Source organism: Schistosoma mansoni, chromosome 1 (genome assembly GCF_000237925.1).
Source record: "Schistosoma mansoni strain Puerto Rico chromosome 1, complete genome".
In the NCBI taxonomy this organism is placed as follows: domain Eukaryota; kingdom Metazoa; phylum Platyhelminthes; class Trematoda; order Strigeidida; family Schistosomatidae; genus Schistosoma; species Schistosoma mansoni.
The window spans coordinates 14,499,453-14,524,438 of record NC_031495.1 but is presented as its reverse complement, the minus strand read 5'-3'; the positions used below and the strand labels follow the sequence as shown (position 1 = coordinate 14,524,438).

The following is a 24,986-nucleotide window of genomic DNA, read 5'->3' as shown; positions in this document are numbered from 1 at the left end:
GTAAAACATATTTTATTTGTACTATAAATCATTGTGTCATTTCTGTGGGAAAAAACATAGGATGGTTTGCATTCAAAAGTTTCTTTGCATGATTCTGAAAGAATATAAAGTTGATTTGTAGGCGAGAATGATAATGATTAGTTGTCTGCTTAGTCAAACATGTAGATAGTCTGACAGGTGTCAGATGAGTTATATATTCCCCTATCCTCATTACTTATTATTATTGATTAACGGTCCATTTTTGTTGGATTGTGTCGCGTTTTGGTGTGGCAAAATATATTTACGTTCTAGTCAAGCTAATCACGTGTTCTTGATCTGAGTTGTGTTGAAGTCCTGTAGAGTAGACACTGGGATGGAATCTAGTGTAGATATTCGTCTAAGATAAATTAACGTCCCATTCGTGTAAAAAGGAAAACGGACTATCATAACAAAAAAGTACCAAATAATGGCAACAGGAAAAACGAGAATGATTTATTCAAGCAAACTAATTTACAATATATATATATATATATATATATATATATATATAACAGGGAAAAATACAATAAGTGCAAATTTGCAATGAATTATAAAAATAAATTGCAGTTACATAAACCAGTGCAAATCTTAACAAGAAAGTTAAGGTAAGTAAATCCACCTCTGGTTAGTGTGGATTTTCAAAAACACTTTCACAGAAGGACATACAAGCAGTTTATCACAATCATATTGATGTACATCATTCATTGCATAAGAATTAAAGTTGAAAGTGAAAAAAAGACAGAGATGAAGAGGTGACAGAAATTAATTATACCGGACAATACTAACAATGGAGGTTGTTTTTTTTTAAAAAAAAAAACAAAAAAAAAACAGCCATATACTTTATTGTATAAATTGGGTTTGTTTTTACAGAAATAATCCATTGAAGAAAACAAAAATGAAGTTCAATAAATCTAAATCGTAAAGTTAATAAATACACAGAAATATTACAGTATAAACAAAAACACACATCTCTATTATGTACAAAAGGTAATGAAAAGAAAGGAAAGAATTCCTTCAAAGTTGTTAGGAAAAGATGTTCATCTTTGATATAGAGAAACATATATCTATCTCCTGGAATTGTTAAAAAAGAAATTTAATTACATAAGTAGTGTTGAATGCAAAAGATATGACAATTTATACAAAGAAAAAAATGAGTGTTATTAAAGCAAAACAAAATAATATTTACATATATTTTTTTAGGTATTTGGAGTGGTTGATTTTTTTGAAGGCAATGGAGGTGGTAGTGGAGATGATAAAGAACGATTAATATTTGTTACATTATTTGATAAAATACGAGATAAATTTGTTAATCCAGAATCTATACATAAATTATCTTCTTTTAGGGTATTGTTATCTTGAATTATTGGACTGGTATTTTTAGATAATCGAGATGAATGTACTTCACCACCATGATGATGAATACGAGGAGGTAAAATAGGCGGACTTGATACATTGTCTATCAAGTTATTTGTATTGATATTGCTGTTATCTGTGAGTTTGAAAAATTAAAAAAAAATCGATGGAGTGTGTTTACAATTATAGGGAAATGTGTGCACAAAGTAAGGTAACTTACAACTCATGAATGGAAATGTAAAAGCATAATATAACATGCTGTAATGATCATAGATACACAGCAAAATCTTAGCAATAGAAATTCTCCACGTAATAAATAATAATAATAATCTCAATTAGATTTCGGATATATAGATGTCTATTTTTCTGAACAAAAGGCTAGGTGGTGCATACTTCCCGAGCCGTATGTTTAATTATTAATAAACATTTTTCGTGTAATATTTGTACTAGTTACAACTTATTACCCTACATACTATGGTCTTTTTTAAACTATTATGGGAGTGAATTACTTCCAGCATTTACTTTCGTGTCTAAGTATAACATTTAAAAATAAAAAGGAACAAACAAAGCTTTTTTCAACTGTTCTATCTAATAAATTGGATGACCCATTACAAAAAAACAGATGAAACTGTATGATGTAAGCGACTTTTATGGTCACGAACAAATTTCCCATAGAATATTAGTGTATACTCATAAGTAGTATATTAGATGAAATCGTTTTTTAAAAGGATATTTACAATGAGACAGTTATTTTCTTTGATGTCTATTGAATGATGTTAACACAAAATATAAAATGAAAGAAAATGTAATCATTAATGAAAAATAATATTCGGAACTGAAAATTATTTTATTTTGTCAAACTAGCTACCTGAAAAAATATAACAATCAATTAAACTTTCATCGTTCACAAAGTGTTAAATTACCTGAAGGACTTTTTCCACCTGTTACAGACGATAAAGAAGTTAGCCTACGATGGGATGGTCTTGGAGGAGGATCAACATCATCACATGTAGCTGACTTATTGATTGTAGATGAATTTTCTAATTCCAAGGAAATATCGAATGGCAGCTGCGAGATATCGCAGTGAGTAGAAGTCATGATAACGTTGGTTGGAAAACACTCTACAGGTGATATATCTACAATAACATAGGTGTAAAAGTTTAGTAGGAAAAAGAAACTACTCTTAGTAAAATAAACCTGACAGCTTAAAAAAAGATCGAATATTTCGAAACATGTTTATGATCAAACTAAAAAGATTTATTTTAGACTTACTTTAGGATTAAGAAAATACATCCAGAGTGTGATTGTTTACTATCAGTCATGTAAATAAGTGAAAAAAATAGCTATAAAATGCAAGAATATAGTTTTAACGCAAAATGTATTTCCTACTGTTATATCTAGAGCTTTAGATTCTTTCTATGCCGCGTACTACAAGACTATTGGAACAATCGAACCAGCAACGTCGCAAGAGAAAAGACAGAAACTAGTAAGTAGGAATGTTATTCCCAACACAGTGTCGAATATAGTACAAAAATCTCATGTATTTATAGTTTGTGGCTGAAAGTAAATGATCATCTCGGACAGCCAATAGGCACATAGGGGACCCTTCTTATTCATTCAAAAGGGAACATACACGTCGACATTCTAGAATGTTTCTCTAGCGGTGATTGAATGGAATGTCTTCGGCTCTTTCTGGGCTTCTTGAGGCTTCCTTGAGTTTGCCAACGAGCCATCCTTACACCTACTAAAAGCAGAATATGATCTCAGTACGAAGAATGCCTATACATTCGTCAATTTTTCAAATGAACAAACATAAAATAAACTTCACTACCGATATTTTCTTCATGAACATAAGATATTACAAACAAATATCCAAGTCACCGAATCCACTGTTTCAAGATACCGATTGAGTTATAACAAATGTGTGGTCGGATACATTGAAGACAACTCAATTAATAGCACTATCTAAAAACACCAGCTCTTTCGACCAGGACAGGTCTTACGAGTATTACCCTAGCTTCTTTCACTTCGTTGACTGTTTGCTAACACTGAGACAGAATGGAAAAAGCGGAGGTGTTCAGTTTACGACATGCTGCCGTATAGTAAAAGGAAGCTGTATTAGACTGGTAGGTGTTGATCCATTATGACTCTCTGGTTGAGGTCTTAGGGAGTGTGAAACTTAGTGTCTTGAGACATTATCAAACATAAATCAGAATAGAAACCAGAAGAGATCGTGCTGTAGTTCTTTTGCATTCTTCAGGAAGTCTTCCTGTTTGTAACTTAAAACTGAACAGTATTTTTCTCTATATACCGTTCTCCATTAGATTTCACTTGACAGTGTCTATCAAACAAATTCACAAACGTTGACAATTTCAGAAACTTTAACTTCTTGTTTTTATAGAGAATTATCGAAACCAAAAAATTTGGTATTTTATACAAAAAGTGAGAGTTCTTTTCGATTTTAAACTCAATATAGAGACATTAGAGGATAAAGGGCCAAATAATTCCAGTTTATGTGAAGGTCTGTCACTTGGAGCCCTTCTAAAATTACCAACGGTCCCAAACCCAGATAAAGGAGGAACGTTGAGCATGGAGTTAGCAACTCCACACCGTAAAAAAGAACCTTTCTAAAAAACCGCTAACTAAAAACAATCACTTTTTATATAAAGATTTATCTGACTACTGAGAGAAATTTTGCAATAACATGAGGAAACAGTTCTGTTCATTCTAAACACATGTGAATATTTCCTTTAAAACCACAATCTTATCAAAAATTAGCATTTACACAACCCCATAGGCATGAACAATGTAATAAGAGATCATTTATCATACTAATAAACGTACCTCTGATATTTGAAAACGTGGAACTAGATATATTATGAGAGGATTCTTGAAACGTTGAGATCTGATTGCTAAACTGTTCCGAATGCGTATTTCGCTGAGTTGATCTACTATTTCGAGGAGGTAGAGGCGGTGGGGAAGAAAGGCACACAATTTGTGCATTATCATCTTTTATATGAGCATTAACTGGAAGAGTATTGATTGATGTGAATTGAGAACTATCATTGTGAAGAAATGTTTCAGGTGATGATGAAGTAGTAGTACAGGTGTCTTCAGGTACAAGTTGATTGATAACGTAATGAAATAACAACAAAATATCACTTTGAACTTATTCAAACGTATGAATGACGTAAAATGATACAAAAGTAACGATTCAAACTAATTGACATGTGATGATATACGAAAATATGTTCCTTTGTTTTTAATATCATTACTAACTAACTATATGTTGACAGACTTCAATAATTCTTCAAAAAAAAGTCTTCAAACATTGGAATAGTGTTGAAAATACTTAGACCTATCAGCGATATTGGTATTTTCAAAAGAATTTTAGAAAATGACTAATTGTGTCATAATTCGATTGGACGATTAACAATTTTGTAACTAATTTAATCATGTTTACCAGAGTGTCTAAAAGCACAAGGCTATACAAAATACTATAAATATCCTTATTATCTACACATATACTAAACTTGAAAGTGAAGCTCGTCTTAGATTTTCCAGCTTTTATTTGCCCCTTCAGGGTGAAAAGTATATGAGCACTGCGAAGAGATTAGGAAGTCTATACCTAAGTGTTCAAGTACTAAACATATTAATAATATACATCAATATTTCATTTATTATTATGATTTTATTAAAAAATATTTACCGGAAGATTTATAATTTAAGGATTAATAACATCCCACAGTGAATGTGAATTATCAGTTAGAAAAAGAGTTGGTGATTTAAACATTTTGTTTTGAGGTAATCTCCCAAAAATTATTTCCCTAAGAATAGAAATATTTCAGTGATCTTAAATTATAAATTAAGTACCTAAAAATAGTCAATAAACCTAATGAACTTAAAGACAATGCAATATGATAGCTCACTCATTGAAAATGACTTCAAATGACTTGAACGTTTGTCAGTATCAGACACTAGAGATGAATCATCATTAGAAATTTGTAGAGATGACAAAGGGTCATTTAATGTTAAGGATACAACTGTATTTGACTTATCACTTGTCTGTTCTACAGCTTTATCAGGTATATTAGAAGACTCCTTCACAAGTTGGTTCTCGGATGCTGAAGTTACGGTTGAAGAACGGTTTGTAACAGTAGAAATTATCTGAAGAAGACTACGAAACTCCCGTGAGTCAGCAGTTAGCTTTGGATCCGGTTGAACAAGGTTTAATGCAGCTGCGATTTTTATTTCTACAGGCTTTAGATTACGTTCACGAGGTACCTGAAATTAGAGATTTGATACGTTTATGTGAAAAAAATGACAAAAATTAAATTACAAAATATACCACGGTATGAAGATCACATTCATAAGACAGTTATAATGTAGCAAATAAAATGATATTTCCCCCATTAATCAGTTACAGGGAATTCACTCTCTCCTTGAATAACTAAATGATAATATCTGTATATTAAGTGACTTCGTTTAAATTTGCTCTAGAGATTCACCCCCTCTAAATGAAAATTGTTGTTTCAGGACAGGCCTGCGTCAACACCTGAACTAGGGATAGGGAGTGTGTTAAATCCTAGTGAAGGTTAAAATACGATTAACTTTTGAGAACTATGTATGGAATAATATTATACGTATATTCTTACTGTATAACTATTCAGTAATATATATATATATATATATAATCTTATTATAAGTTTCATTGTGACCTATAGATTATTATTATACGATTTACTGTTTTTAAATTATGTTCAGTTTATTAAATACCGTCTCCCACGTTTACAGACACTTTTTGGTCAGATCTTGTATAAATGTTATTTCTAATTATAGGTTTAATGAGGTCTGTTTGGCTAATTTATAAACCAAGTGTGTTTGAAATAAGTGATTCGCATAGTGGAAGCTGTTATTGGCGTTCTCGAATCAACTAGACGGGCTAGGCGCAGAAAGGACCAATAAAAACGCTAGGCTGCTCAAACAGGTCGAACGTCATTGGTTTGGCACATTACTAAGATTAAATAAGTCGTATTTCGATTAAGGAATAAATCAGGTGGTAACTACCCGGGCTTAAAGTCACAACATAGTGAAGTAGTCCAACGCGTCCACAACTTTACTTATCTTATAAGTCTGATCAGCCCTAATGGGTTGGTGTCTGACGAAATCTCTGTACGGATTCAAAAAGCTCTTTTGACTTTTGTTAACTTACATCACCTATGGCATAGGCGAGATATCCACCTATCAATTGAGGGACGAGTATACTGTGCAGTAGTTCGTTCTGTTTTACTTTACGGCTGCGAAATGTGACCATTAAGAGTAGAGGATACTCGTAAGCTACTAGTATTTGATAACAGATGTCTTAGAAATCTTGATCGCATCTGCTGGGATCTCCGGTAAGTAATAGTGAGGTTAGACACAGGGTATTAGGGAATGATGGTAAATCAGTTGATGAGGACACGAATCTTCATCGACTGAGATGGTTGGGCCACATGTTACGTATGCCTGAAAACTAATTACCACGACGCGCAATGCTGACTAATGTTGAAGATGGTTGGAAGTTAGGGGCGGTCAAACCAAAAAATTATATCGGTCCATAAAGTCACTAACTTCTGATCTGAGCCATGTTGGTAGATGCAGACTACGTGGTTGGGGTCCGTGTGACTGTCGTAATCAATGGTTGGAGACTCTGAGTGATATGGTTCAGAATCGATCATAATGGCATCGGTGTATACACTGTCTTCTCTTAAACCGTGAGATTAAAATTGTTTCATGCCTTTCTTTCTACGAATTAATTCTTCCTTCCTGTATCATATCCTTATATGAAATCTTTCTTTTATAAATTACTATCAGTGAAGTAACCTCTTCTATGAATTCAGTGTTTATCTTGTTGTACTAATGAGGTATGACAACTTGGACCGATGCATATATGGTTTGGTCTTACGTTGTAGATAGCTGACTGACTGATTATAACTGATTTGAATTTTCATGCTTTTAAGATTGTTTTAATCCCATTCAATTTATTCAGACACGTCACATAACTCAACCCGATATTTATGTTCTGATTTTATCAGTCTTCATCTAATTTTAGTTACTAGGAATTATCTCATACAAACACAATAGTGTTATCTTTTATCCCATGAATTCCAATTAAGGCTAAAATTTTAAACTAAATTGTATGTCACCAAATTAAAAATACTACATGATAATCGGCATTTAGATTGAGTAAAAAATAATTTAACTAGTGAGTGAACCGATGACAAACGAACAAGTGAATTAGGGTTACAACAGGCTGTGTAAAGATAATGATCGCGAAATCTATATAAATGTCGATCGTCACTTAAAACGAAATCATAATGACAATATATCTCGGAAGATATTGTGTTGAATTAGGAGAGACACACAATAAACCAAAGTAAATGATTGAACAATATAGATATCGATAAACTGATGAGTACTAACACTGAGTGGTGTACCTAACATTATGGTACCCTATATTAAATGTGAGTCATTCGTGTTGTTAAGCATACTGTTAACTTAAAAAGTGAACTTACTGTACAAAACGAATCAGATCGTTTAGGCTGAATTTTCAAAGATTTTTCATACATAATATCGTCAAATAAACTCTCGTTGTCAACACCCCATGTATTCAATGGGTTTAATGTCTCTAGGAAACCCTGTATTAAAAACCAAACGAATACTCAAGAATTAGTAATAAGATATATATATTTACTGAATTATTTATATATGTATCTGATATCTACTAAACTCACCAAACCTTCAAACTGTTTACCCAAGTTAACAAAAGAACAAAAATATTAAGAATTTGAGAGAAAACATTAAAGGAATAACCATACGAATTAGTATCATCGATGCTTGATGATAATACATGGTTACTAAATAATGATAATCTAATATTTCAAGAAGTAGATAGAGAGCTGACGATTCGCTATACTCATTAGATTAACAGTTGTGAGTTGTTTTTCTACGAGTCTAATGAAAATCAGTCTGTATCCCATTAAAATGCACAGAAGTATGAAATTCCGAAACATCTGGAGAGTGAATAAGATTGATTCATTCTAATGATTAAGCTACATATCAAGTGCATAACTACTCTTATAAAAAATTTTCTTCACAGACAAAATGTTAAAATAACAAAGTTCCTGATAACTTGACATGTTAAATTTGACGAAAAAATTATGACACTGAAAGCTTTTACTCCTAGTGAGAATTAAGGTTCCAGGAAACAAAGGATAACATTTAGTAAATTTAAACGATTAGTAGAAAGTTAGAACTTTGTAAGCTACAATATATTTAACACAGGGACATTGAAAATTTACACTTATTTGAGATTCATATAAGAATATGAATATATATATTATCCAGCATCTACTAGGAACTTACGCGGACAGATTTATTTATGGAGAAATTGTACGGAGTTTGTTGAAAAGACAAATAATATTCAACAAGTTCAGCTAATTGACGACATTTCCAGAAATTAACCAAACAACCACTATTAGAGTCCTGTGTATCTGGTACAGTTGAAAATGGCAATGTAGAAGCATTTACCCAATCTGGATGCTTCAATTCTAAATGTATCAGTTGTGTTTTATCCCCAACTGCAATAAACGGGAGACCAGGTGGATGAATTCGATGTAATTTCTCTTGATAATCGGTAAAATAAACATTTGCGCTATCATCTTGAACGAACTGACGCAATGATTCGAAAAAGTTACGATAATGACATTTTGATTTGGAGATTAAAGCCTGATAATAAATAAATACAACAGATATATCACTAAAACATTTAAGATCATCATGTCTACATATAAATCTATTAAAAAATAAAATTTTCAAATCATAGAAAACATACATCGTAGGTTTCACTTAGTCGAAATACTGGAGAACTCAATAGAGCAGCCTTGGCTTCTTGAACACCTTGTAAATTATTCAAACTATCGAAGTATATTAACAGATCAGCAACACGTTGCATAATAACCATTCTGTCTTCTAAATGTTCAGCTGACATTATCGAACTAACTAACCAACATTTGAACTTTATGGAAAAACAGGAACAAATAGAAAACAATTACAGTTCAATGATAATCATAAGATGTTCAGAAAATGGCTAAATAATAAACACATCTAGATTGTACATAGATTGGTTAAGAAAATAAAAAGTAAGCAATAGTGCAGGTTCATTGATTGTTTGTCATTCCTTAGATCATAAGTTGCTAAATTTCCTCATTACTTTTTTCCAATAATTTACTTTCTCCGGAAGCGTATATTTGATGCTTAACTTTTTCAATTATCACCAGTACTGCTACTACTTTTGCTACTTTGAGACTTATCATGGCAATTTCATCGCTCTATGCTAAAGGGGTATAGCAACTTGAACCGATGTACACATGTGTCAGGTTCTACGTTGCCTTTGACTGACTGACTGAGTTATTAAGAACGTGTTAAATTGAGAATGGTAGATGAATAAACAATTTTATAGAATAGCAACCAAAGATGATGTAAATTGTGGAATAATAAACAGGGGGTTAATATTCAACCTATATAATTTTCACTAACAGAAACATTGCTAGCGAATATCTGATCCAATGAGTGAGAAATATTGAAGTTAGACGCAGAGTATCAGATAAAAATGGTAAATCGACTGGTAAAACAGTGAATCTTCATCAACTGGAGCGGTTTCAACGTGTTTCATGTATGTCTAACCGGGAGTAGGTTGGAAAAAAAGCTAGAGTTGGCTATTTTGATAAATACAGACTATCTTGTTGGGGTTCAAGTGACAAGTGTGATTAGTGGTTGTGGGAGGTTGGGTGAAGTGAGTGAGAATCATTCACAATAGAACAAATGTATTTACTCGTTATCTTTCTCTAGGTATTTAGTTCTATTTTCTTTTCATAAATACCTTTTTGTTCCCTCTTCTCGGACCTTATTTTCAATACTTGGTCTTTCTCATTGAAATCGCTACTATATTATTTAGATTACTTTACTGCTCATTGTGTTAATTTCATCACGCTTAGCTAATGCGGTATAACAACTTGGACTAACGCACATTTCTATCAGGCTCTAGACTGATGACTGAGTGACTGAATAACTATTAACTAAATAAGTGTACTAATGCCAACGTCAATAATATGAAATAGTTGAAATATAAATGTAATATCAATTCCATATTATTATTTATTTTACAGATGTTATTATAGATAGAATGATATGATACTGACAAAAATGAAAGTACAAACCTTATTGGAAAACTGGAGTGATAATTCGAAATTGGGAGATTTGATTTTTTCCTTACCAGTGACTTCCCAAAATTCAATGCGAGAATATAACTCCCATTCATACAGTGTTACTTGACGTGCGAATTCTAACGGATGAACCTTTAAAAAGAATTCGAAAGTCGATTCAATGAAAATATAAAAAAAGGATGAACACAGTAGACAGTAAATTGAATTTTACGAATATATCCAATTAAAATGTATTGAAAACAGTTTAGTCTATCATAACACTATCGAAAAGCGATTCGTACTACATGCGCAAACAACTAGGTAAGTTCTAAAATCTTACAAACTACACAATTTTCAAGAGTTAAATGGTAAATAATTATTGATCAAAAACGTTCATTATCTGCTACTATTCTATTACAGTTGAACGCAAGAGAAAAAACTTATTTTCTGATATATAAAACACAATGATAAGATAGTTGCAAATGTATTGGCTGAAATCCACTGGACAAAATTCACAGAAAACACACGTCGGAAACAGAATATTCTTATTTCTTCAAAAATACTAGAATAATTGGTTTACATTTAGTTGACTATGTTATCTTCAGAAAGACTTCAATGATTTTGTATGATATTTACTGATAAAAATTTGGATGGTATATTCAACATAAAAGTGGAACGAAGTGCTAGATTACAGAACATTTTAAGCAATCTCATCACACAACTCAACCTACTCAAGTTATCAATTAATCAATTAAAAAGGTATTTGAAAATTACAAAGAAACATACGAACTAAATAATAGGGATAATTCAGTAATATGTTGATTTAGGATACAAAACTGGGTCAAATTTTTTGTAAAATAAATATTGCCAAATCTTATCATTAATGAAATATATAAATTAAAATTATGGTAATGTGCATATATAAGACGTCTTACTGTGGTTAATTTCACGTCATCTGATGATGTAACCAAACCGAAATCAAGTTGTTCAGGTGGAGGTTGTTCAATTGTCTGAATTAATCTTATTCGATCACCAAGAAGAGATTTACGAATATTTGTCACATTGTCAGATAAATTACGAGCATCTACAGTGTCTAGAAAATCCCACAATCTACTGCGTAATACAGTATCTGGTAATATGTCAAGTTTATAGTAAGAAGAATTTTTCACCCATTTGATAATGAAATTTAAAACCCTGAAGTAATTTTTTTTCAAAAAAAAAAGACAATCATAATAAGACGATGGAAGTTTTAAGATAACATTCATATAAATACTGAACTGAATGTGACTTGGCGATGAATACAATTGAAGAGTTTTGTGAATAGTTAAACTGTCGTTGAAGAATAGTAAAGACACAGATTGACTGACGGAGACAATCCCAATAATATAAATAGGAGGTATGTAAATAAAGTGCGAACCACTTTTCACTCTATCATACACTTCATCAAATTGTCAGTATTTGTAATTGAGATTGAGCAACCAATGAATTCGATGATCGCGAAATATATAGCTCAACAAAATGATTTTGTTAAAATTGCATTTTGTGAGCTGGATATAGTCAGGAAGACAGTCAAGATAATTAGGCAGACGATGACAGAATAAGTTTCAAAAAAAAAAAACAACGACAACAACCTACGAACTTCAGCACCGACATGAAAAGATGCTAGTCACTTTTTGAAAAATTTTGATACCTCAATTCCATCTCAAGTTTGTGCTGGCAATATCATGTCTAGGAAGACAATGAAAGCTTCATGACTAAACCACCGAGCTCATAAAATGTAATTTCGAAAAAATGGATTTCGTGTTGAATTTGAACTGAAAGTTGATAATGGAGTTAACGAGTTTTCTTATGATTGAGCCTTATAATTTTCTAGTATTATGGATGTCTTAATACTGTTCAAATAAAAAACCCATAACAAGTGGAGATAGTGTGGTATGGTCTACTTATATCCATATAAGTAGTATATGGTGATGGTCAGACAGAATGTATTTTGGCAGAAGATCGATAAGGAAAGGACAGGAATGAAGCGCGATCGGTACGAAAATGCATGAACAATGAAATCAGAGAAGACGGATTGATATTTGCAGAAGGAACAGTTAAGATTGAGGCAATTGATTGTTATTTTGCACATTAACTGTTGATTGTATGGTTATCAGAATTTAGTGAGATAGTCTGTAATTTTTGCTTAAATAAATTCGATTGTGCCCATCCGTGTTCTTGTTCACTACAATAGTATTGGTATGATTGATCTACGATTTCAGTGATTATCGACCGATTGTGGAGAAATCTACTGAATCAATCTAATTTTCAATTTCAGTTGTTAATATAATTGACGTATTAACATTGTTGTTGATGCGCCTAGTGCAGAGACGAAAAACATCTGGATGGTGGAGGAATAAATCAATCAACTGTTGAATATATATATATATATATATCAAACATTAGTACTATTTACAGTCACAGGTCAGACTTTGTCATTTGATATTGCACTGCTGGAGGTAACAATCATATTTGTTATCGATCCATATATTCAACTCTGTTTCTCATCATTGTACGAAATCTGCTTGGTTGTATTAGATAGATATTACTTTAAGAGATATCAACAATACAATCGGAAAGTACATGACCATAATAGTTGATATGCTTTTCTAAAACAATCTCATTGAAATAAATTCGTTGGATTTCAACATAGTGTGTGGTACTTACATGAATGCTTGTATATACATAGAGACTGAATGAACAGGTTAAATTAAGCCAAAAAAATTAAACGATTATAAGTGAAAATATTCTAATTAGATATGTCAAACTAAGGGTAGGACAATTTTCTCATTTAAAATGTAAATTATCAGTTGATGTACTTCTTAGTTGAAATAGAAAATCAACTTAATCAAAAACTATACATTGTTCAATTTCAAAAGTATTTATATGTTATACATTGACAGAAATGTTGAAATTAGGAAAATAAATAGAGTTATCATCAATGAAGATTTTATACACATAAACAATGTGGTCTTTTTCCCAGTTAACAAATTTACTCATGAAAGCATTTCCATTCACTATACCCATGGAACTTCCTGAAAAAGTTATCTGATGAATTATTTTACCATTAAGACAACCATGAATTTTCATCAAAAATAAGATCTTTTGGACGGTACGAATTGAATCAGAATAAAATTTAAATTCTTTTAAAAATGACGGATTTAATTAAAGAGCTTTTATAGGGATTGCTTTAATTAGTAAGTTTTATTCGGAATAGACTGATCTCAACCACTGTACTATTGAAGACCAGAAAACATTGAACAGGGATCGAACCCAGGATCTTTAGATCACAAGAAACGTTTGATCGCTGGAACTACTAGTTTGGCACCCAATGGTACAACCCTAACTTCACTCAGTTCACAATACCAAATGACAAACATCTGATGCCACTTGGTGACAAATTGTTTGACTCTTTACATATCTGAACTTCACAGTTACAACTTATCGCTAGAAATTCATCTTACTGTAGGCTGCTAATGGACTGATTATTACAGTTTAGTTGAAGGGGTTTTGTGGGGATAAGTTTGGTCTTGAGGTTGTATTCACCGCTTTATTACCGAGTTCGATCCTAGGATGGAGCAGTTGTTAAGTAGTGCTATCCAGTTTTCAGTCATACCTCAAAGGAGATCAATCTGTGACTAGTACAACCGGGGGATTGTGACGTGTTAACTGAAGAGTGCTTAGACCACAACAAAGTATTCATAGGCAGTACTGCTTATACTCTTACTACTTCTACCACTATGGGATTTGAATCGACAACTGCATCTCTGTGCTAATGTGGTATGGCAACTGGAACTGATGTACGTACATACGAAGTCCTACGTTGTGACTGACTGATTCATAAGCAATTAGTATCAGCTAACAAAACAAGAGAAAAACTAATGAAAATTGATCAAACCTGTATTGTACACGCCGTTTATACACTGAACGGAAACGTTGTTCTAAACGTAAAGCGACAGTAATTGAACTATCACGTTCTTTAATTGAATTGAATGTCTCATTAGCAGCCTCGGTAAAGTCTGGATTTGGTATATTAAATCGTTCAATTAATAAATCCAACAACTCCAAAGAAGTAATATAACGTCGGTACGTCTATACAATAATTAAATAGAAGGATAACACAATGTTACAAATCATAATAGAATGACAAAACGACACAATAATTTCATATTTACATTTATACTACTCATATTCAGTGTAATGTAAGCTTTCACAATTTTACACTTTTTCTTATTATTTCAAATTCATTAGAATCCATTTGAAACAAGCCTTCAGCTTAAACACATGGATACTTTGTACACAGATATGGAAGTATAAAATGATAGGTGAAGTAAACTAAGTAGAAACAAAATTAACAACTATAAAGTATTGAGGATTACTAGAAAGTTTGATCAACAGCACCAGTGGTAGTGTAAAAAACAAGGCAATGGACAGATGCAATGAATGTCTATTGTAACTACAAAATGTTTATATAATACACACACATAGCTTTGGGTCATTTATTTGCATTTTGAGGTGTGTTCTGTAATGCGAACTATCTCTTGTGGTCTTCAGTTGTACTGCCTACGCCGAGCTTCCGATGTACAGAAACTATTCGCTTTGTCTGAAGACTGTGACAACCTCAAGGTCACGTTCCGATACATAGTGCTTACAAGCAATCTAGTGAGTAGCGTTCATCACAGTAGTAATGTTAATACATGGAGTTGGTTCGAAATATATATATATATATATCGGTACATTGTTTTGCTACAACAGTATGTTCTTCTAAAGAGAGCTCAGGTTATCTAGTTTTATGTCAGTAACTGTTAATTCTAAATGATAAAGGTAAACACGACAACACTTTTCTAGCTCGAATTTCCGTAATGACCCTTGTTTTTATCTGAATAGTTATTATTACTTTCACTCTCCTAATTTTGAACTTCTGTTCGGAATATAAAGCTATCCTGAATATCCTATCTTCTCTACCTATCATTCGCATGTGAAATATTATTGTTTAAGTGCTGTTGTATGTCAGTTATCAATCTATCTAGTCGCTATTGAATCCCGTTTGTATTTAGAAGAATCTCAACCGTTTGTAGTTAAAAATTGTTGTACGCCTAATTGTCTCTATGTTTAGCAGATTTATTGAACCTAACAAATAAATGCATAATTTATTATTATCAGTTTGATTACTTATATTGAATGTATGAAAATAAAAGCTTACAGAACAAACTAATAAACAAATCTACTAATTTCATATAATGATATCAGACTAAAACATGTAACAACATGTAAGTGTGAAGCGGAGTTTTTAAACAGATTGGATCACTTTAAAATTGCGTATGTGACGATAAATTGATTAAAGCACCAACAATTAGTGGATATTTTTACAAAGAAATAAACAATTAATGGATGAAGGCTAGCAATCGGATCCAGGATACGCGTTTCGTTCTGTTTGGGACTCGTCAGCTGAATGTGCCTTCACTGCTAGCCACCATCCATCTCTACTTATAACGCTTGTAACTTAAGGCGATCCGCATAAGATTCATATACGCAAACAAGAGGCTGGTCAATAGTAGTCCTAAACGTCAATGGAAAGATTGAAATAACCAATACAAGATGAAATAAACAATCTATTATTTTATATTTTTCTGTTTATTTATATCACGCAACAAGTATGTATAATCAACAAATAAATAATAGGTGGAAGATTGAGGAATAAATAATTTCAGCATCTCATACAACAATCAAATAAATAAATATCAACTGTACATTGTTACCACTTACAATATGTTGTAGTTAGTTTAGCGAAACTTTCAGCCTACGTTCAAACGCTTTTTTAGTTTAACTATTTTGATCTAGTATAAAATTAGTTTAGTTGGAAAAAAATCCAAGTAATCAGAAACATGCCTGTGCACTTGATTTTAAATTAAATCAATTGTGTGGGAATTAATAAATTTAAGGTAGATCAAATGATGTTCGAACTTACGAGCCAAATAGTACATTAATCATCCCACTTCAAATGGTGCATCTTTGTCATATAAATTTCATAATACACTGGTGATGTTAAATTCAAATTTACCGTTCAATATGGTTTTCAGAGACGCTACCATCATTAGGCTGATTGCATCATAGAACATAACTGTGGGGACTCATTAGGTATACATATTTTTTAAATTCTATAAACTTTTCAATTTTTAGCATAAAATATAAAGTAAGAACTAAAGACTATGACAAAGGATTAGGTAATGAGTATACTTAGATGTTCTACAATGATAGAGAACATATAAACATATTTAATTTTCAATGCTTATTAGTAGTAAAGATAAAATTGATTCAACTTTTGCCCAACTCAATAAAAAAAAGGTATATTTAATGAACTAGATAGAACAAAATAAATCAATAAAAATACTTAAACATACCAAAAGAAATGCATTCAAAGTTTTATTGTCAAAATATTCATGATATGTCATTCTTTCAATAAGTTTCAAAATTGTAGCAGCACGTATAACAGGAATTCCTGCGCTACCATCTGTTTGGGAAGATTCAAATATAATATTCGATGGAGAATCAGGAACAGCATATCTGTAATAAAACGAAGTAATAACATGCTTACATTGATAAAGCATTGAGTAAAATTACAGTTACTGTTCATATTAGATACGAATAGGAATAAATGTAATAAGTTTGATTGATAAGACAATGATTACTTCTTTGAATAACAAATGTGTTTAGATATGATGACAGACTCAATGGCCTTATTATTTATACGAAAATGAGGAAATTTATTTTAAGAAGCACTATTTAGATCTATATGACTGAAGCCAATCAACATACGAAATGGGAACTATCGAGAAATTAAAATCGACAGTTACTCAAATCAATGGTCAACGACATTATGAATAAGCTGTTTTATGCTAATCATCTGTAAGATAAAATGAGAAAGTTTAAATTAGTTACTGCGCAATATATTCTATCGTAATGACGGAATCCAGGGTTATCCAGTACTTACAGGTTGCTAATAGCTGTTCAATTTAAATTGGTTCGTGACTTCAAAGAAATTCAACAATATCCACAACCCTATACCGTTAATGAAATTTGTTTGTCACTATCTTAGCACTAATTACTTTTCCATTTCAAAGACAAACCAGATATCATAATACAATTATACAAGCCAAGTATATATTACATTAAACAACCAGTTCAGATCAATTATAATCTTTTAGTTCACTCCATTACTTTTTTCTCAACATCACCAAGTCTAATATATTTGGAAACAGTTGAATTTTTCTTCTTTTTAAAAAGATCAGTCTACGAAAGGTTTTAGTTTTCAAAGAAAAAGAAATATATCAGGAGAGAAAATATAGGTACAGTTTTTTTTCAAATTTCATAGACTATTAGTGAAAATACCAACTTCATCAATCGGTCATATTCATGATTCTATCAAATGAGCATGATAGGGTAGGCTATAACAAACTATTTGACTATTGTCCCATCATTAAAGACATGTTGCATATTTTAACAGATGAAGACAAGACCAATACACATTAATATGATAATCAATAAAGTCTTTTCCTGTGAATAATTACAGAGCAACAAAATTTACAAGTCGTTTCGACTGATTTTACAAATTGTAACTAAAACAAATCATTCTATGCATAAAGATAGTCCTCTCTAAAAATTTTAAGATTCTCTAAGTGAGATGCTCGAAATTTGACCTTTTTCATCAAAAACCGAATCGAAGTGAAGAGAAAAGAAATGAATGAGTTACCCAACTACTCAATTGATTCATATTTTTGAATAAAAGCCTTTTGTGGAAACATCACTACATATATATAATGGTACCGTCATACTATGCAAGGATTGGTAGGGTCAATAATTGAGAAATAGACACTCGTTATCTAGATCGGTATAGATTTCCAGGAAGACTGTAGATTAAATGTATAGCAAATTACGTTACTCAGAAATTAAAAACACCCTACTTTAAGAACACTTACCGGTAAACTGAAGGAGATGGTAAAATCAAAGGAAGATCTTGACGAGGGAGAGAGGTGAGATATCGTTTAAACAGCCTAAAAAAAAATAAAAAAAGACTGAAATGAAGCTTTGTATATTTAAATTGATGAATAGCCTAATAAAAATACAGTGGCCATTAGTAGAAGACTAAGTTTAAAAGTAGTAATAGAAAGGATTTGGTAGAAAGATTATTTTGAGGTAAATTGAAAACAGCAATCTAAAATAGAAAAGAAATTCTTATATACTCAACATCTATGAGAAGACAAATGAAGTAGACGCGTCAAACTCTGTATAATTCAAGAATTATATTATCACTACTACAGATAATCATTCAACCAAAAGTATTTCTAACCCAATCGTAGCTCCTAACTGTGACGTAGTGGTCAAGCTAACAGATTGTGATAAACCAGTCGAGCTATACTGGCTGCAACAATTGTTCTTTTATGTCCTACTATTTCAGGTAGGTTGGTTAGAGAGCAGTAGCACTAAAATTAACAAAATTAGCAAAATCCGACCCTCAAATCGTGCTGCCAACTGTACAGGGATGTAACAGCATAGAGTGATCCTGTCAAACAACCAGAAACTGGAGTGATCCTATTTTCCAACAACGAAAGGAAGGATCCCTAAAAAGAGCCTACCTTACCTTGCTGTTTGGATTCCCGTTGTCAGTGATAAAGCCTATAAAGTACAGAGCTAATTCTTAGGAAAATACTGACCAAAAATATATTAAATTGTGTTTAACGTAAAAAAAGCTGTTCCTTAATAGATAATAGAAATACTTTTCATTTATTGGAAAAATACCTAGCTAAATGGAGATACACTAAAGCTGATATCCAATTAGCTTTATCTTCTTTATTATAGAAAATAAATGTGAAACGTTGTTTTGGATAAGATGAGATCACCTCCAATAAAGCATTGTTTGAAGCTTCCACTGCATCACCAGCGGTTGGTAGAATCAATGATTTGTCATTTTCATTATTACTATTATTATTTCCAATATTATTTAAGTCAACGGTATGATCAATCAATGTGTTAGTACTTGTAAGTGTAGAAACAGAAAGTACACTGCCAAGTTGAAGTTGATAATGATGATGATTGGATGAACCAGAAAGTACGGACTGTGTTTCTGTTTGTACAACAGAAGAATTACAGGATGAACTAGTTGTGTTCGTTTGTACGTTAGACATGATAGATGACAGCTTAGGAGCTTCCCAACATTCCAAGTCAAAGAGAAATAACATACCTGTAAAGAAGATTGCCAAAAACGAAAACAATTAGAAAAATAACTAGTTATAATTAGTATTGTAACAAAGAGAAATTGGCCCTGACATTCAGGTCTTAATTTATTAGAGACTGAATGAGTAATTTACCTACAAAATCGATCTTCAACTGTTCGTGACATCTAATAGTGTTAATTTTTCCCGTTAATAATTTGTTTATACACAATAAGCATGTTACTTTATTGGATAAAAAAACCTATTCCACTAGGTCGTTGTCTTGTCTACTGATATTAGTTCGTTTGGGAGGTTTAAATCAATAATCCAGTTTCGTGAGCAACAATTACTCGACCATTTTGTATCATTTCATGTTATATATCGACCGGGATTCTATTCATTCATTATAGACCTTGTTCAATCATTAAATCCTTCTAATAACAATAAGAGATTTTGAGATTTCAAAATATACATAAACAATGGTTCAAATAAATCGTTAAAATTTTTTACATAGTAGATGCGTGATATCACTTATTTTAACTGCTCTATTCATGAAATATCATACAGTTAGATATTTGAAGGGAGAGCTTCATCAATTTTAGTTACCTTGTTTAACAAAAAATTGAGGTGAGTGGGAAATTTTTTATTTGTATTCCAAAATGAATGGATATTAATGGACACCAGTGAAACCAGCGTTATCTTATTTTCTGCAATCAATGAATTTTTCTACATAGCAGACAAATTAAAAGATTTACGTTTCATTTTACGTTCAACCATTTGTCTTCTTTCAGTCACACTTCTAACTGATTTTTAAAGTAGGTATACATCTGGCATTTACAATGCATTGCCACAAATATTGCAATGAGGGTTAATTTAACTCTTCAGCAATTTTGATTGAGATCGTGAATCGATCAATGATACACCATTATTAGAAACCCGGAAGAATTGAGTGCTCAATTATATTATTAATTGAAGATGTTTTCACAAAATAGTCTACACTTTGGAATGGATGAAGTTACGTGAATTTGTAAATTATAGTCACCACATACTATTCGATCTCACTTTTGAAATAAATGACCATTGGTAACTGAATCGCTGCTCTATTTATTTATCACTTCTTGGCTGCCTTAGTAAATTGGATTTATATATTACATTTGGGTTTTTGATGAAAATCATCAAAATTTAAAAACAATGCTCTACTCAACATGATTATTTTGGATTTTGACGAAAATATACGTCATACTATTCAATATCAATATTTAGAAGTAAACAATTTTCCCAAAGAATTCACTACATAAATTACTTCTCATCCTAATGACTTCAGATAGGTTATTAAATGACACGAGGACGTATGAAGTATTTTAAATGACCGAACTATACAACGTATTGAAGTTTATCGATAAAAATAAAAGTAGACGGTCATCATGCAATTTATCACTGAAGTCAAGCACTAGTTTCAGGATTCGGTTAAGTTGATGAATGTAGCTAAATTACATGGTATTCGGACAGTTTTAATCAAAAAGACACGGATTCGGCAAAATATACATAAATGCGCAGTTATATACTACTAATTCATAAGTCTGCAGATTATGAATAGTTTACATCAACAATAACTCAGTGTCGCAGGTGAATTATACATGCAAACACCAATAAAGAAATTTAGTTTATGATTATGTTTAGGAATAACAAGAGGTAATGAATATAGTAAGTAGAATTTATAGGCCAGAACATTTCAACGTCACTATGATTTATATACTACATAAATTTATTTCTAAAAATCATCAGTTTCAGCTAATCATTATTTTCTTGTTTAAAGAGGTACTCGATTATAATATGAACAGAAACCAATCAGAATAACTGAGTTAGGGAGAGCACCTGAGCGAAGAAATATCCGAAATTCAAAAATTAAATTTAATCTTGATTTTTAAGGAGCATTGTTTTTATTAATAAACTTTTTTAACCCATTTTCTTATCAATATTCTATGAAATTATGAAATTTCAACCAAATGTTTTAACGAATAACTCTAAACTAAAGGACTACAGATCATTGTTATGAATCGACTAGCAACTAGCTACCCCTCATGTATTCTTTAACTTTTAAAACTACTGATCAATGATGCAAAATATTTGAATCCATCATCCTACAACAACATATAAGTATACATTACAAAAACAGGACTCACATAACAGTCTATGTATTAGTGAATCCATAAGCATCCAAATAATAAACAGAAAATTTCGAAATACCAGTCTAAATATAAGTACTATGTTAAAAGTAGGGAAGCGGTAAAAAAAACCATTGATGCAGATAACACAGTCTGATCTACAGATTAGAAAATGTAAAACAATACATGGTATTAACCATCAATAGCTAAAAAAGAACACCACTTGTTCACTGAAGGGAACATCATCGGTTAAAAATTTGTCTAAGTTTGAAAATAAAACTTAACCAATGAGCTATTCAGAAATTCATAGAAGTCAACATATAATTTACAGCCTTAAAAGTTTCAGAGATCAAAACAAAAAAGTCAATGTATTGCATTAAACTCTTATTAGAAACGTAATTTACCATTATTGTCACTGAACTCTGAAGCTACATCGATTATATGAAACTGTTCTAGGCAAATACGTTTTTTCACTTTTAACACATAGTTTGAATTGGATGATGACGACAAAGAAGATGACACAACGTTACTTAGTACACGTTTTTGCTTTTTACATAATAGAAGCCAATTACTAAATAGGTAGGCAATTCGTTCAGATTTCTTTGGACGACCATGATCAATTCTTACTTGTACTGGGCCATCTAGATATACACAGAGAAAATACAATACATAGAAAGAGATAATAGATAAGTAAGTAGTAGATAGGGTAATTTGTAATTTAGGCTGAAATCGAACGGTAAATTCAGTATAATATTACTGATATTTATACGTGTCTATTAATAAGTTTGTTTTGGGTTAACTTACTTGAAGGCGAACTAATAGTAACTGACACTTTTCCCCTTAATAACATACATTTTATTTACCTATTTACAAATGAACGTTTGAAACAATTAAAAATTATGAAGTAGAATTTCATGAGTTTACACATTTCTGTAGGCTCCACCATCAACCTGAATATCTCAGTTACATGTATTAGTTGTTTTGAGACAGAGTATATATTTATTGTGGGGTGACAAAACAATTATGAAAGTAAACGAGTTAAAATACAAAATTTATCAATTTGTCAAAGAAAAAAAGTATTAGGGAATCACAGTATGTGTTAAATCGGGTTTCTATTGAAAAGAAAAGAAGCAAACCTTAATCCTCCCATATGAGAAAAGCAGATAAACAAGCGAAATAACATCGTTAACATTAAAACGGAAATTATAATCGTAAAAATCCTACTGATTTAAATTAAAAATAACTCCAACTTACCATCCAGCGATCCGGTTTAAGCTTCTTCCGAGAAATAATGGAAAATCATAATCATCGGATGTAAATAAGATTCACAAAACATCAATGTACTAAACGACTATTCAATTATGGTAAGATGTCGAGTTTAGTATTTGTTAAAGTGTCGATATGAGTTAGTTGATGAGTTAATTCTTGGTTTTGATTATTTCTCTGAAAAAGCTCCGATTAGACCGTCGAATGAAACACTAGTTATTGTTGATTTAAAAAGCTGAGATTTTTACAAATACAATTTCCATTCGAATATTTTCTATACACTCGGCACCCAACTACTACAAAACTATTCATTCTAATCTAAACGAAAGTTCCCATAAAACAACGTCCTAAACGTTGAAATTTAAATGTATGGTGGAATAAAGGTTTAGAAATATTGAAGAAAATCTCGAAAATTATGTAATAACATGAAAAAATAAGAGTAGGAGAACGGAATGTTGGCAAAATACGTTAAGGTTGATAGGGATGTTTCTCTGAAGGCCCAAATGAAGTTATGTAACCAATACGATTTAATGGATATGTTTATTGCGAGTTTTGTAAACGAATGATCAGAAGATTCTCCCAATATGTACGATCTAAGCCAACTAGAGAGATTGGAGACTAACACACGATAAGGACACTATGAAATTGGCAAACTGTAGGTTGTCGAAGAAGGATAATACAATGTTTCAGAAGAGATTTTGATGTACCTAACACAGAGCAACTACTTGAACAAGGTAATTAAAATAAATCCAATCCATTCACCAAGTAATTGGGTACGACCCACCCTCTAAGTTTGAGGGCAAGTGATACTTACCAGTTGCCCAAACCGAAATAGGTAGGGTGGAATTTGAATACGAAACCAACTGGGCGAAAGCCGAACATATCTACCAGTAAGCCACTGTTCCACGCCTGAATTAATAATAAAGTATATTTGATTTGTAGCTAAGAGTCAATTTTAAAAGTCCCGGGAAATTCAAAATAATATCAGGGGTGAAAAATAAATAACAAAATGTAAAATCATGAAAATAACAGAGATGGGCAAAACTACAATAATGCCGATTCCAGTTATCCTTATCAGTAATCGAGTGGAATAAGATACTGTAAGTAGTTTTAAACCATTCGTTTATATAGGAATTCGAAAGATATCTTAAAAGAAACATAACACTTAAAAACTATGATTCTTTCTTGAAAACTAAGTTCAGAGGATTCTATTTCGAAAATAACGCAACAAAGATAGTGTACTAATAGTATTTCATCTGATTCAGACACAAATGTCATTGTAATGCACTGATTCAAATCAGTAAATGAAACTAGAAAGTACAGTTAGGTGACGATCAAAAAATTTAGAAGGAAACAAACAACCAGTACATATACGTTATTTGAATGACAGTGAATTTTATCGTTATATATATATATATATATATTTGCGTTCTAGTCACATTCAACCAAGACAAAATCTACTGAGTCTTGCATTTGCGCAATATGAACTACTTCATTTATCGTAACCACTGGTCCACTTATCCTTCAACTAGATTGTTTTTACAAATAAAAATATATTAGTAAAGACTAGATGGAGAGGGGATAAAAACAGTTAAGCTTGAAAATCAAATGTAAAATGTACAGATTAATATTTTAGTCGATTACAATTTCCTAATTGATGGGGGGATACAACAACAACAACAGCTTACGCTAGA

At 31.5% G+C, this 24,986-nt stretch overlaps 1 protein-coding gene across 2 annotated transcripts in view; it reads right to left on the bottom strand.

Moving 5' to 3' along the window:
• Positions 1–847: 847 nt before the first annotated feature.
• Positions 848–24,986, bottom strand: part of Smp_035190.1 (putative ras GTP exchange factor, son of sevenless) — a gene marked incomplete at its 5' end in the record, with an annotated part of 42,584 nt that continues 18,445 nt past the window's right edge. The window contains 14 exons of one of the 2 annotated variants that reach the window (XM_018793370.1): positions 848–1,507; positions 2,295–2,507; positions 4,216–4,482; positions 5,413–5,655; positions 7,926–8,048; positions 8,776–9,138; positions 9,245–9,427; positions 10,629–10,766; positions 11,549–11,807; positions 14,551–14,744; positions 17,054–17,216; positions 18,629–18,703; positions 19,449–19,890; positions 22,431–22,667. In XM_018793370.1, coding sequence (XP_018647890.1) covers positions 4,384–4,482; positions 5,413–5,655; positions 7,926–8,048; positions 8,776–9,138; positions 9,245–9,427; positions 10,629–10,766; positions 11,549–11,807; positions 14,551–14,744; positions 17,054–17,216; positions 18,629–18,703; positions 19,449–19,890; positions 22,431–22,667 — 2,519 coding nt within the window. In that variant the 3' untranslated portion in view covers positions 848–1,507; positions 2,295–2,507; positions 4,216–4,383. Of the gene's footprint in view, positions 1,508–2,294; positions 2,508–4,215; positions 4,483–5,140; positions 5,656–7,925; positions 8,049–8,775; positions 9,139–9,244; positions 9,428–10,628; positions 10,767–11,548; positions 11,808–14,550; positions 14,745–17,053; positions 17,217–18,628; positions 18,704–19,448; positions 19,891–22,430; positions 22,668–24,986 lie in introns of those variants that run through there. The other variant, XM_018793369.1, reaches the window with a different exon arrangement.